The sequence below is a fragment of the Acipenser ruthenus genome, chromosome 48 (assembly GCF_902713425.1).
Source record: "Acipenser ruthenus chromosome 48, fAciRut3.2 maternal haplotype, whole genome shotgun sequence".
In the NCBI taxonomy this organism is placed as follows: Eukaryota; Metazoa; Chordata; class Actinopteri; order Acipenseriformes; family Acipenseridae; genus Acipenser; species Acipenser ruthenus.
In genome coordinates this window covers 6,946,312-6,960,496 of record NC_081236.1, presented here as the reverse complement: position 1 = coordinate 6,960,496, position 14,185 = coordinate 6,946,312, and the positions used below count along the sequence as shown (strand labels likewise).

Genomic DNA, 14,185 nt, shown 5'->3' with positions numbered 1-14,185 from the left:
GTACCATACAAACTGTCAAGCATGTGGCAGCAGTGTGGAGTAGTGGTTAGGGCTCTGGACTCCTGACCAGAGGGTCGTGAGTTCAATCCCTGGTGAGGGACACTGCTGTTGTACCCTTGAGCAAGGTACTTTACCTAGATTGCTCCAGTAAAAACCTACTGTTTAAATGGGTAATTGTATGTAAAAATAATGTGATATCTGTATAATGTGAAATAATGTATAATGTGATATCTTGTAACAATTGTAAGTCGCCCTGGATAAGGGCGTCTGCTAAGAAATAGATAATAATAATAATAATAATGTGTTAGAAAAGGCTATGCGATCCAGCACTGATCCCCATTTGGCTGTTCTTACCCTTCGCAACACTCCAATCTCAGGTATGAAGTACTCTCCTGCACAGCTGCTCACGGGCAGGGTCTTGCGAGGGGACATTCCTGTGATGTCATGCAAACTGAAACCGTGTGTAGCACGCCATGTCACAAAACAGCTGGCCAAACAGCAACTTAAGCAGAAAGCTTATTATGATAGGGATGCTGCACCTCTGAAACCATTCAAAGCAGGGGATCCAGTACGCCTAGAGACTACACAAGGGTGGTTCCCTGCCACAGTTCAAAGTGTTCGCAGGGAGCCCAGGTCCTATGATGTTGTAACTGCCTGCAGCAGGGTATATAGACGTAACAGGAGGCACCTGAGAGCTGACCACAGTGAACGGCTAGTGACTCTCTCTAAGGCCTCATCTGTGGTTTCTATTCCTGACATTGTTCCTGTGTCTAATGCTGAAAATGATGATGTTTTTGTTGATGTTTCACAAAATGTTTCTCATACTTCTGTACAAGCTGGAGCTGAAGTTACAGCTACCAGGTCTGGCAGACAAGTGGTCCTGCCAAGTCGTTACAACGACTACACTGTGTAAAAAGTAATTGTAAAAAAAAAAAAGCTGAAAAAAGGGGATGTCACATAATGCATTATGCATCATGTTGAGCCGCGTCACTACGCAGGACGCGACGTGCTGTTGGCGCGGGGCTAGGTTTAGACGGAGAGCATGTTCGGATTTGTATGCAGCGTTACATGACTCGCTAATAAAACTTGAGGTATTGTTCCAAAGTTACACCTGTCCGAGTCGTGTATCTCCAGAGCAACGTTTCTACTTTATAGAGACTACAAGGACTGTGTAGACCCTACGAGACCAGACGAGCTGAAACGGCAGCCTAATTAATCCAGTGAGTCTCAGGTAAACTGTAGGGCCTCGAACATGACAGACAAGACCACATTTTTTTGTTTAATTCACTTGTATATTGTTGCCAGGAAACAAAACATGTCCAGAACCAAAAAACTGATGTATTTTTTTCATTAAAAATCGAAGCTGTTGTCTGATACAATACTCATTCCCAGCGTCCCTCCCCTTCACAGCGGCGCTTGAGCATTCACATGAAAAAATAAAGACTTCATTTCCCAGCATCCCTCCCCTTCACAGCGGTGCATGAGCATTCACATGAAAAAATAAAGACTTCATTTCCCAGCGTCCCTCCCCTTCACAGCGGTGCATGAGCATTCACGTGAAAAAATAAAGACTTCATTTCCCAGCGTCCCTCCCCTTCACAGCGGTGCATGAGCATGGACGTGAAAAAATAAAGACTTCATTTCCCAGCATCCCTCCCCTTCACAGCGGTGCATGAGCATTCACATGAAAAAATAAAGACTTCATTTCCCAGCGTCCCTCCCCTTCACAGCGGTGCATGAGCATGGACGTGAAAAAATAAAGACTTCATTTCCCAGCATCCCTCCCCTTCACAGCGGTGCATGAGCATTCACATGAAAAAATAAAGACTTCATTTCCCAGCGTCCCTCCCCTTCACAGCGGTGCATGAGCATGGACGTGAAAAAATAAATACTTCATTTCCCAGCGTCCCTCCCCTTCACAACGGCGCATGAGCATTCACGTGAAAAAATAAAGACTTCATTTCCCAGCGTCCCTCCCCTTCACAGCACCGCCTGCGCATTCACATGAAAAAATAAAGACTTCATTTCCCAGCGTCCCTCCCCTTCACAACGGTGCATGAGCATTCACATGAAAAAATAAAGACTTCATTTCCCAGCGTCCCTCCCCTTCACAGCGGCGCATGAGCATTCACGTGAAAAAATAAAGACTTCATTTCCCAGCGTCCCTCCCCTTCACAGCACCGCCTGCGCATTCACATGAAAAAATAAAGACTTCATTTCCCAGCGTCCCTCCCCTTCACAACGGTGCATGAGCATTCACATGAAAAAATAAAGACTTCATTTCCCAGCGTCCCTCCCCTTCACAGCACCGCCTGCGCATTCACATGAAAAAATAAAGACTTCATTTCCCAGCGTCCCTCCCCTTCACAGCACCGCCTGCGCATTCACATGAAAAAATAAAGACTTCATTTCCCAGCGTCCCTCCCCTTCACAGCGGTGCATGAGCATGGACGTGAAAAAATAAAGACTTCATTTCCCAGCGTCCCTCCCCTTCACAACGGTGCATGAGCATTCACATGAAAAAATAAAGACTTCATTTCCCAGCATCCCTCTCTTTCACAGCGGCGCCTGCGCATTCACATGAAAAAATAAAGACTTCATTTCCCAGCATCCCTCTCTTTCACAACGGTGCATGAGCATTCACGTGAAAAAATAAAGACTTCATTTCCCAGCATCCCTCCCCTTCACAACGGTGCATGAGCATTCACGTGAAAAAATAAAGACTTCATTTCCCAGCGTCCCTCCCCTTCACAACGGTGCATGAGCATTCACATGAAAAAATAAAGACTTCATTTCCCAGCGTCCCTCTCTTTCACAGCTTCTCGGTTCAGCTCGCTTGAATAATTAAAAGCTGTTCTGTAATTGCAGATGTCCTGTTGAACACACAATAAAATATGGACAGATAAAAAGGTGTGCGCACTTTGTAACAGACATCTTATTCGCCGTTCTTTTTATAAATAAATAAACAGTAGCTACATGTTTTTCTTTTCCAATGTGTTGCAGTGTTTTACTGTGGCGTGAATGGAGCCGTGAGGTGCCTTAATCACACAGGCTATTCACTTTACTGAAATAATGTACAGCACTAACACTAGGGCCCTATGGAATCACACAGGCTATTCACTTTACTGAAATAATGTACAGCACTAACACTAGGGCCCTATGGAATCACACAGGCTATTCACTTTACTGAAATAATGTACAGTACTAACACTAGGGCCCTATGGAATCACACAGGCTATTCACTTTACTGAAATAATGTACAGCACTAACACTAGGGCCCTATGGAATCACACAGGCTATTCACTTTACTGAAATAATGTACAGCACTAACACTAGGGCCCTATGGAATCACACAGGCTATTCACTTTACTGAAATAATGTACAGTACTAACACTAGGGCCCTATGGAATCACACAGGCTATTCACTTTACTGAAATAATGTACAGTACTAACACTAGGGCCCTATGGAATCACACAGGCTATTCATTTTACTGAAATAATGTACAGTACTAACACTAGGGCCCTATGGAATCACACAGGCTATTCACTTTACTGAAATAATGTACAGTACTAACACTAGGGCCCTATGGAATCACACAGGCTATTCATTTTACTGAAATAATGTACAGTACTAACACTAGGGCCCTATGGAATCACACAGGCTATTCATTTTACTGAAATAATGTACAGTACTAACACTAGGGCCCTATGGAATCACACAGGCTATTCATTTTACTGAAATAATGTACAGTACTAACACTAGGGCCCTATGGAATCACACAGGCTATTCACTTTACTGAAATAATGTACAGTACTAACACTAGGGCCCTATGGAATCACACAGGCTATTCACTTTACTGAAATAATGTACAGCACTAACACTAGGGCCCTATGGAATCACACAGGCTATTCACTTTACTGAAATAATGTACAGTACTAACACTAGGGCCCTATGGAATCACACAGGCTATTCACTTTACTGAAATAATGTACAGCACTAACACTAGGGCCCTATGGAATCACACAGGCTATTCACTTTACTGAAATAATGTACAGTACTAACACTAGGGCCCTATGGAATCACACAGGCTATTCACTTTACTGAAATAATGTACAGCACTAACACTAGGGCCCTATGGAATCACACAGGCTATTCACTTTACTGAAATAATGTACAGTACTAACACTAGGGCCCTATGGAATCACACAGGCTATTCACTTTACTGAAATAATGTACAGTACTAACACTAGGGCCCTATGGAATCACACAGGCTATTCACTTTACTGATATAATGTACAGTACTAACACTAGGGCCCTATGGAATCACACAGGCTATTCACTTTACTGAAATAATGTACAGTACTAACACTAGGGCCCTATGGAATCACACAGGCTATTCACTTTACTGAAATAATGTACAGCGCTAACACTAGGGCCCGATGGAATCACACAGGCTATTCACTTTACTGAAATAATGTACAGCACTAACACTAGGGCCCTATGGAATCACACAGGCTATTCACTTTACTGAAATAATGTACAGTACTAACACTAGGGCCCTATGGAATCACACAGGCTATTCATTTTACTGAAATAATGTACAGTACTAACACTAGGGCCCTATGGAATCACACAGGCTATTCACTTTACTGAAATAATGTACAGCACTAACACTAGGGCCCTATGGAATCACACAGGCTATTCACTTTACTGAAATAATGTACAGCGCTAACACTAGGGCCCTATGGAATCACACAGGCTATTCATTTTACTGAAATAATGTACAGTACTAACACTAGGGCCCTATGGAATCACACAGGCTATTCACTTTACTGAAATAATGTACAGTACTAACACTAGGGCCCTATGGAATCACACAGGCTATTCATTTTACTGAAATAATGTACAGTACTAACACTAGGGCCCTATGGAATCACACAGGCTATTCACTTTACTGAAATAATGTACAGCACTAACACTAGGGCCCTATGGAATCACACAGGCTATTCACTTTACTGAAATAATGTACAGGACTAACACTAGGGCCCTATGGAATCACACAGGCTATTCACTTTACTGAAATAATGTACAGGACTAACACTAGGGCCCTATGGAATTCGTGTTATTTTATTCCAATTCCCTTTTTTTCTGATTTCCATTTTTACCATTTTAAAAAAATGTAATTCAGTTCATTTAAATGAATTTATTCACACCGCAGGCAAGGTGAACAACACAAAACCGTAAACCTACAGGCTTCTACTCTTTCCATTTGGTTTGCGTTTGTCAGTTGGATTAAGTATTGTTTTATCTAATGGTATTGAAAAATAGTATTGTTCACTTTAAAAACGGTTTTGTTTTTTTAGTGCAGCGTGGGACGCTCCAAAGCAAACAGATGGGCGTGTTTCATAACTTTCAGTTTTGAACTTGATCAATCCTATATAACTGCTATGCCCGTGGTTTCACTACCATAAATCTTCTCTGTGTGAACACTGGGATCGTATTGTTCAAAGTGACGGCTGTAATAGCAGTCTGTGTGAGGAGTGCTTTTTGTCTTGTAATACAGACGTTAAAAATAGTCTGCAACGTTGCCTAATTAAGTCCTTAAAAAGGGTTCTATTTATTTTCCATGATTGCATTTATTTAACACACTCGAACAGTGAATTAATTATTTTCACTGATTCCATCCTCGTTGTTTATCCCTTACAGAATACCCCGTCTCATTTATAACACAGCTACAGAAACCGCCCCCTCGCCACCCATTCACCCACTTTGAAACCAAAGTTACACCACTGCCTGTACTGACCATTAGTGTCACATTTTCCCTTCAAATATGTAAATCTCAAGCTTAATGCTCTACTGCAAATGCATTTTTTTCGTACAGCGCTTAATTCCGCGTTAATATTCTTTTGATTCCGTCCGTGTTCTCGTTAACACGGACTCCATAAAGCCCTATAAGACCTGAAAAAAGGCAATGCGATGGAGATACACAACAACGCAGGAAGCGGGTCTGTCCTTAATTTATACAAGAAGTGTTTAGAGTGATCACGTGGAAGAACAGGTCAGGTTTCCTGAAAGAGGAAAGCCAGAGAAAGAGAAACATATCTGCGGAAAATATGCAAAAATAATTTGATAATATATTTTACTGTTAAGTTGCGTTTAAACATATAATACAAATTTTAAACGAAAATATTTTTAATTCACGTTTACCGTTTAAACATTTAAACCCTTCCAGTCCTAGTAGTTTGTGGATTCAGAGGGAGGGGTGTAGGCTGCACTCAGGTAAACGTCAGTTTCACCTGGACTGCGTTTTTGTTTATTTTGAGTCGTGTGTGTGTCTGTCCTTGTTTAATTGAGCCGATGGATTGGGCGAGCTCCCCTCTGTGCCACACTAGCATCCCCCCCCCCCCCCCCCCCCCGGAGTCCATGCCGTGTGTGACTGTGCTGTGTTTCAGGGAGGACACTAGGATGGTGTCAGTGTCACATCTGCACAGCACCACGTCTCTAATAGGATCATAATATCAATATTATTTACATTGAGAACAAACTCAGGGTCTGTTCTCTTCAGCCTGAAGTCCGAGGAGTACAGACCCTGGATGTTCAGCAGCTGATTGAAGGAGATCTCAGCTTTTCTTTTTTTTTTTTAAATTTCTATTATTTATAATAAAACAAAATGCAAATTACAACATTAAGTAAATATGTAGATGTGTCTCTGCAGTGATACTGTGTCTGATACGTATACAAACACACACACACTGTTTTTCTTCATATTCATATCCCATTCGTTTCTGGTATTTTCCCAGGTAAACTTGGGTTTCCTGTGTCCTACCCGAGTGCTGCGGGTCCCTCAGTCCAGCAGTCTTAAGCAGAGGGTGTTGAGGAGATGTTTTATCTCACCCAGCTCAGTGGTGGCAGGGGGGTCTGGCTGAGCAAGGGCTCCAGCGTAGCTGAGCTGGTGCTGCGGCTGGTTGGTGCTCGGAGGGGCTCTGGGTCTGGCTGGTCCTGGCTGGGCTGTGCTGCTCTGGGTTGCAATGGCTCAGGCAGTGTTGGGTTGTGCGGGTAAGGGGTGGGTTGGCCCCTCGCAGGTGTGTGTCCTGTGGCTCCAGGGGGTCTCCTCGCTGGTGTGTCCTGTGGCTCCAGGGGGTCTCCTCACTGGTGTGTGTCCTGTGGCTCCAGGGGGTCTCCTCACTGGTGTGTGTCCTGTGGCTCCAGGGGGTCTCCTCATTGGTTGTGTGCTGCGCTGGGCTGGCTGGGCTGCGGCACATGGCTGTATCCTTGAGGGATTCATCAAAAGACCCGGACGCCTTCCTGGTTGAAGTGCACTCTGTCATACAGCTGCTAGGGGCTCAGTGTGGGGGGGTGTGCCAGGTGGACGCTGGGCATCAGAGCACAGCCCCGGACGATCTCAGCGTTGATATTACTGGTGATGTGTGGGGGGGGGTGTGCTCTGTGGAAATGACAACTCTGGAGTCTGAACTCCTGCGTGGAAAAAAATAAAAATAATAAAACAGGATTAAAAAAAAATAAAAGATCATAACAATAAAAGCGTCAGACCTCAAAAAAAGTAAATCTGATGTCTTAATGGACGCAGTTCTTGGTCACAGACCTGCAGCGACCGGCGCCGATGTGTTGAATTCAGAGACTTGTCTTCTGGAAAGGATTTCTCCTTTAAATTGTTTAACGCTGACAGGGATCATTTCAAACAGAGACAAATCAAACCTTACAGTGTGTGAACTGCAAGGTCTGCTGCTGCTTCATTAATTGGGTTCCATGTATTTATCAGCAACGCTTTATATTGCGTGACATAAATTAATATTAAATAGATATGTGATAGATATTAAATTTAATGTTAAATTAATATTAACTAGATATGTGATAGATACTAATGTTAAATTAATAAATATGCAATAGCGTGTAACAATCTCAACTCTGGCGGAAGATCAATTATTTTAACTAGTTGATAGAAATTGTATTCCTACCTATAATTACAAACAATTAAAAGGTAGGTGAGCTGAGTGCCAGAAACCAAGAACAAAAATGCAGGGTAAGACAGTAATGAGTGTAATAAATGTGTATCGAGGTGTGGAGAATAGAAATACTGATTGTGAGTCTGTCAAAGAAAACAAATGAAGAAAAATATATCCACAATTAGAACAAAACACAATCAAATATGAACAACAAATCATCCAATTAGAGACCTTCTCCACAGGGCAGAACTCACCCAAACCAATACAAATGTCCAAAAAGAAAAAATAATGTCCTTATTGAAATGGTCCTTACCCAGGGCAGAAAAAAATAAACCAGCAGCAGAAAATATGAAATTGGTAATCTCTCACCCAGAGTTCAGGAAATGATGCAGCATCGGAGTTAGGGTTCCTCTGGTGTAAGAAAAGTCCTCCCAACAAACGATTTCCCTTTGGACATACAGATTGGATGAATAATCCTTGAATAATCCTTCCAGAGCAAACCAGGAACAGCTTGGTGAGACGAGACCCAGAGATCCGGATGGGGGATAAAAACATTAATACATTATTCTTAATTTACAAATGCCCAACAAAACTCAGCTCAAGAAGATAATTATAATCAGGATTAAAGTCTTAGATACTCTTTCTTTCCTGAGTGTTCTCGTTCTTCTTCAAAACACAGTCGATTAGAATAGACTTCAAACAAACCAACGAACAAACAAACAAACAAACACCACACCCTTCACTCTCCACAAAAACTGCCTCCCCCCTAAACCAGTCAGGTGCCTGTTATCAAGAAATTGACCAAATGGCTTAATGAGACAAAGCTCATTAATTAAATGAGAACCAGGGCATTGCAATAAAAGCACTTAAGCAATAGTTACTTTGAATTTTCAGCATTTACCACGAAACCCTTGAAACCATTCCATTTGATTCCTTTATATTTAATGTCTTAAGAATGTTTATTAGACATGATAATAACCGAGCCAGGTTTCCTGACACACAGTGAAGTGCAGCAGGCAGCACGCTCCTTATGCTGCACAGCTGATGCTACAAGCTGGTTTCTTACTAAATGTTACCCAAATATCGATTGAAAATGTAATGGCACGTCACGTCCATTTATATTACGTTTTGTTACCGTTGAAAATATGTAATAATTTCCCCTTATTGAAAATACAGTTAATCTGACTTGAATGTCAATGGAAAGTAACAAGGAATAATTGAACGTAAATTCAATATGCAATTTAACATTCATTTAATATCAGTTTAATATTAATTTATGCCACGCAATATAAACAGTTATCATTTTTTCTAATGAATAAAGTGATCAGTAATCGCGCATATTATTTTGTGGTTACTTTATAAACCAGTCCTTAACAGAAAATAAATAAATAAAGAAATAAGCTCCGTATATTGGAAATGTGCAAAGTATCTGAAAATCACATTCAATTCGGTCATTTTAAAAAATCCCATCTATTAACATTGCATGTATAAAAACAAGCTGTACAGAAGAATCTCTTTAATGTTTCGTTTAGATTTTGTTTTTAATAGGCCTTCTTTAAATCTATTTTTCTGACGTGTTTACTGACATGTTTTAAATACGATCTCTAACTTTTTAAAGTTATTATTAGTAGTAGTTAATCTGACTTTAATAATATGAAATGAAATTATTCGGTTTGTATTTGCAGTCAGCAGCATGTGAAACACAAACCCATATTTGTGTATTCGTGTGAAATCTTTTGGTACTTTATCGTTTGGGACAGTCCGACCTCGGGATCCATTCTCAAAACAAATCCACAGCACTCCACTGTGCGCGCGTGTCCGTGGAATCTGACGTCACGTTCCACAGGCAGCTTCTTCTTTGAGCAGCAGTGTGAACACACCCGCGCTGGGGGGGCTCGGCTCGGGTCCGGCTCGGCTCGGCTCGGCTCGGGTGTGCTGGTGTGAAAAGGCTAAGATGTTTGGGCTCCAGATCTTGTTCACTCGCCGGTCACGGAAGAGCCTCCGTCAGGGTTTTCTCTCACACTTTCAGTTTGTGTTGTTCTTCTCCCCTCTTCAGGATCGCGTATCTCGCGGCTCATTGCGTTCACTGCGGTGTCCATGACAACAGAACACTGCTACAGTTCGAAATTCGAAGAACTGCTACAATTCCAACTGCGATTCCAAACTGCAGCTTGAGTTCATCCTGTCGATTTAAGAGACTTTACTGTACGAGGCGATCTCGGGGTTTAGTTAATATTTATATCTAGTAAATATTATTATTTCAGGATTCATTTTAATTGAGGTAAGAGGCTCACCTTCTGCCTTTGTCACCTTTCTTTCTTTCTTTCTTTCTTTCTTTCTTTCTTTCTTTCTTTCTTTTGTTCGTTCGTTCTTCTTTTCTCTTTTATATTATTTTATAACAATAATACTGCTCATAATAATAATAATAATAATAATAATAATAATAATAATAATAATAATCTGTCTTAGACGTCATTTTAAGGTTATTTTAGGTTGTGGTTTGGCTGTTAGGCCAGTTTTTTTTTTAAACCCTTTTTGTGGAAATAATAATAATAATAATAATAATAATAATAATAATAATAATAATAATAATAATAATAATAATAATGTCTCCTCTCTGCTCCACAGTTGATGTGACTCTGGACCCTGATACAGCACACCCCCGGCTCACCCTGTCTGCGGAGGGGAAACGAGTGAGAAAGGGAGCGAAACGGCAGAGTCTCCCTGACAATCCAGAGAGATTTGATTACAGGCGCTGTGTGCTGGGCAGGGAGAGCTTCACCTCGGGGAGAGGCTACTGGCAGGTGCAGGTGGGGAGGAATACAGACTGGAGATTAGGAGTCAGCAGAGAGTCTGCCGAGAGGAAGGGGGAGTTCAGCATGACTCCCCAGCAGGGTTACTGGACTGTGGAGTGGTGTGGAGGTGAGTTCACTGCTCTCACTGACCCCGAGACCCCCCTCCCCCTGAGCCTGAAGCCCCAGAAGCTGGGGGTGTATCTGGATTATGAGGAAGGGCAGCTCTCCTTTTACAATGTGGAGACCAGATCTCACATCTACACTTTCACTGACATGGAGTTCAATCCCAATGAGAAACTCTATCCATTCTTCTGGACTTACAGTGATACATACCTTGTGCTGGAGTCCCCTGACCCTGACCCTGTCAGCACTGCAGATTAAACACACATTGCTGTCTGAACCAGGAAACTATTCAAACAGCTCAGACAATCTCCTCTTCACTTTCACTGACACTCTCTCTGCACTCTTCTGGGCTGATGAGAAGAAATCCTCTCTCTTCCAGCCTCTTACCCTGAGCCCCTCCTCTTTATTTCTCTACACCCCCTTTCCTACTCTCCCTTCCTGTCTCCCTCTCTCTCTCCCCTCCACCTCTCCATCTCCAGATCCCTCTTTCTCTCCTCTTCTGCTCTCCTCTCTGCCTGCCCTCTGATATGTTAATCCCCTCCCTCTCTCCACCTGCCCTCTACTCTTCCTCTCTCCTCTATCCTCTCCCTCTCTCCTCCCTCTACCTCTCTCTTCCCTCCACTTCTCTCTCCTCCTCTGCCATCTCTACTCCCCCTCTCTCCTCTCTACTCTCTCCTCTCCTTCTCTACTCTCTACTCTCCCTCTCTACTCTCCCTCTCTCCCCTCTCTCCTCTCCCTCTCCCACTCTCCTCCCTGCCCTCTACTGTCTCTCTCTACTCTCCTCTCTCTCTCCTCTCCCTCTCCTTCTCTCCTCCCTGCCCTCTCTACTCTCTCTCTCTACTCCCCCTCTCTCCTCCCTCTCCTTCTCTCTCTGTCTGTCTCTCTCTCTACTCTCTGCTTTTTGTAATGTGATATTGTGCCCCCTCTACTTTTTATAATGTGATATTTTGTAACAACTGTAAGTCTCCCTGGATAAGGACGTCTGCTAATAAATAAATAATGATAAAAGACTTTCTAGACAATAGATGAATGCATTATTTTCCATGTAATCAATATTTACACTGAAGCTGAGATGCTCCCTGAATATTATTCATTGCTAAACTTCGTGAACTGATTTCTGCTATTTTGATATGAATCTTCTGTTCTGTTTTTGTAGCGCATCTATTTTCTCTCTTTCTTGATAAAATGTATAAAAGATATAACGGTGTTGTGTGATTTACTGCTCAATTGTTTACCTCGGCAATCTTGAACTCGTAAAAAGAAAGACATTCATGACAGCAGAGTGCTGATTAAATGAGACCATTACACATATGAATGAATTGTATCCTTAAACTGGACATTTTAATTGTGATTCTTCCTACGTAACTCTCAACAATAACAAGCCTGTTGGGTCCATGAGCAGATTCTTCACAGAGACACTGTGCTCTAGTCTAGCTGCTATAGTCAATCAAACCCTGTGCTCTAATCTAGCTGCTATAGTCAATCAAACACTGCTCTAGTCTAGCTGCTATAGTCAATCAAACACTGTGCTCTAGTCTAGCTGCTATAGTCAATCAAACACTGTGCTCTAGTCTAGCTGCTATAGTCAATCAAACACTGTGCTCTAGTCTAGCTGCTATAGTCAATCAAACACTGTGCTCTAATCTAGCTGCTATAGTCAGCAATCAAACACTGTGCTCTAGTCTAGCTGCTATAGTCAATCAAACACTGCTCTAGTCTAGCTGCTATAGTCAATCAAACACTGTGCTCTAGTCTAGCTGCTATAGTCAATCAAACACTGTGCTCTAGTCTAGCTGCTATAGTCAATCAAACACTGTGCTCTAGTCTAGCTGCTATAGTCAATCAAACACTGCTCTAATCTAGCTGCTATAGTCAGCAATCAAACACTGTGCTCTAGTCTAGCTGCTATAGTCAATCAAACACTGCTCTAGTCTAGCTGCTATAGTCAGCAATCAAACACTGTGCTCTAGTCTAGCTGCTATAGTCAGCAATCAAACACTGTGCTCTAGTCTAACTGCTATAGTCAATCAAACACTGCTCTAGTCTAGCTGCTATAGTCAATCAAACACTGTGCTCTAGTCTAGCTGCTATAGTCAATCAAACACTGTGCTCTAGTCTAGCTGCTATAGTCAATCAAACACTGTGCTCTAGTCTAGCTGCTATAGTCAATCAAACACTGTGCTCTAGCCTTGCTGCTATAGTCAATCAAACACTGCTCTAGTCTAGCTGCTATAGTCAGTCAAACACTGTGCTCTAGTCTAGCTGCTATAGTCAATCAAACACTGCTCTAGTCTAGCTGCTATAGTCAGCAATCAAACACTGCTCTAGTCTAGCTGCTATAGTCAGCAAACACTGTGCTCTAGTCTAGCTGCTATAGTCAATCAAACACTGTGCTCTAGTCTAGCTGCTATAGTCAGCAATCAAACACAGTGCTCTAGTCTAGCTGCTATAGTCAATCAAACACTGTGCTCTAGTCTAGCTGCTATAGTCAATCAAACACTGCTCTAGTCTAGCTGCTATAGTCAGCAATCAAACATATGTGCTACAGTGCTACACCCGGTTAAAGAAATCTCTGTTTGCAAGCCATGGTTTCAGTTAGGGTTGCACTTCCTTGTTCACCTGGAGGGTGAAATTGTCCCCGCCCCTTCGCTGGCTTCTTTCCTGTCATTAACCAATCAGCTGCTGCTCCCCCTGCTGACAGGCATGCCGTCAGCCAGTAACATGATCCAGAAGACACTGCAGAGGTGAAGTGAGGCTAGGAGTCCAGCAACCTTCCCAAGTGTGAGGCACAGAAACAGAACTTCCTTTAATCCAGTGATCATGTCAAATCCAGGTCTGCGAGAACATCTTTCAAAAACTGGACATCTGAGAGCTAATGCAACTCCCAAGCAGGTCATCTGTATGAAATGATTTTGTTAAGCTATAAATCACTTAAAGAAAAAGAATGAATTTCCACACAGTTTAATTTACCAACAGTGTAGATTTTTATTTAAAGCTATTTAAAGACGTCTTCACATTATTATTTTTTTTTTAATTTGTAAAAATCATCTTTTGGAATGTAAAATTCAGATTGCAAAATCAGTGGCTCATGTGTGAGGTTTACTGGTCCCAGTTTAATGAGCACACTGGTCTAGTAGACGTAACTGGCAGTGAAGAGAGACTGGGAGGCAGCCTTAAGAACATAAGAACATAAGAAAGTTTACAAACGAGAGGAGACCATTCAGCCCATCTTGCTCGTTTGGTTGTTAGTAGCTTATTGATCCCAGAATCTCATCAAGCAGCTTCTTGAAGGATCCCAGGGT

At 42.1% G+C, this 14,185-nt stretch overlaps 1 protein-coding gene across 3 annotated transcripts in view; it reads left to right on the top strand.

The window, feature by feature from the left end:
• LOC117965871 (butyrophilin subfamily 2 member A1-like) overlaps positions 1–12,198 on the top strand; it is a 100,430-nt gene extending 88,232 nt beyond the window's left edge. For all 3 annotated transcript variants that reach the window (XM_059014695.1, XM_059014696.1, XM_059014694.1), the window contains one exon: positions 10,594–12,198. In XM_059014695.1, the coding sequence (XP_058870678.1) occupies positions 10,594–11,141 (548 nt within the window). In that variant the 3' untranslated portion in view covers positions 11,142–12,198. The remainder of the gene's footprint in view (positions 1–10,593) is intronic.
• Positions 12,199–14,185: the final 1,987 nt, after the last annotated feature.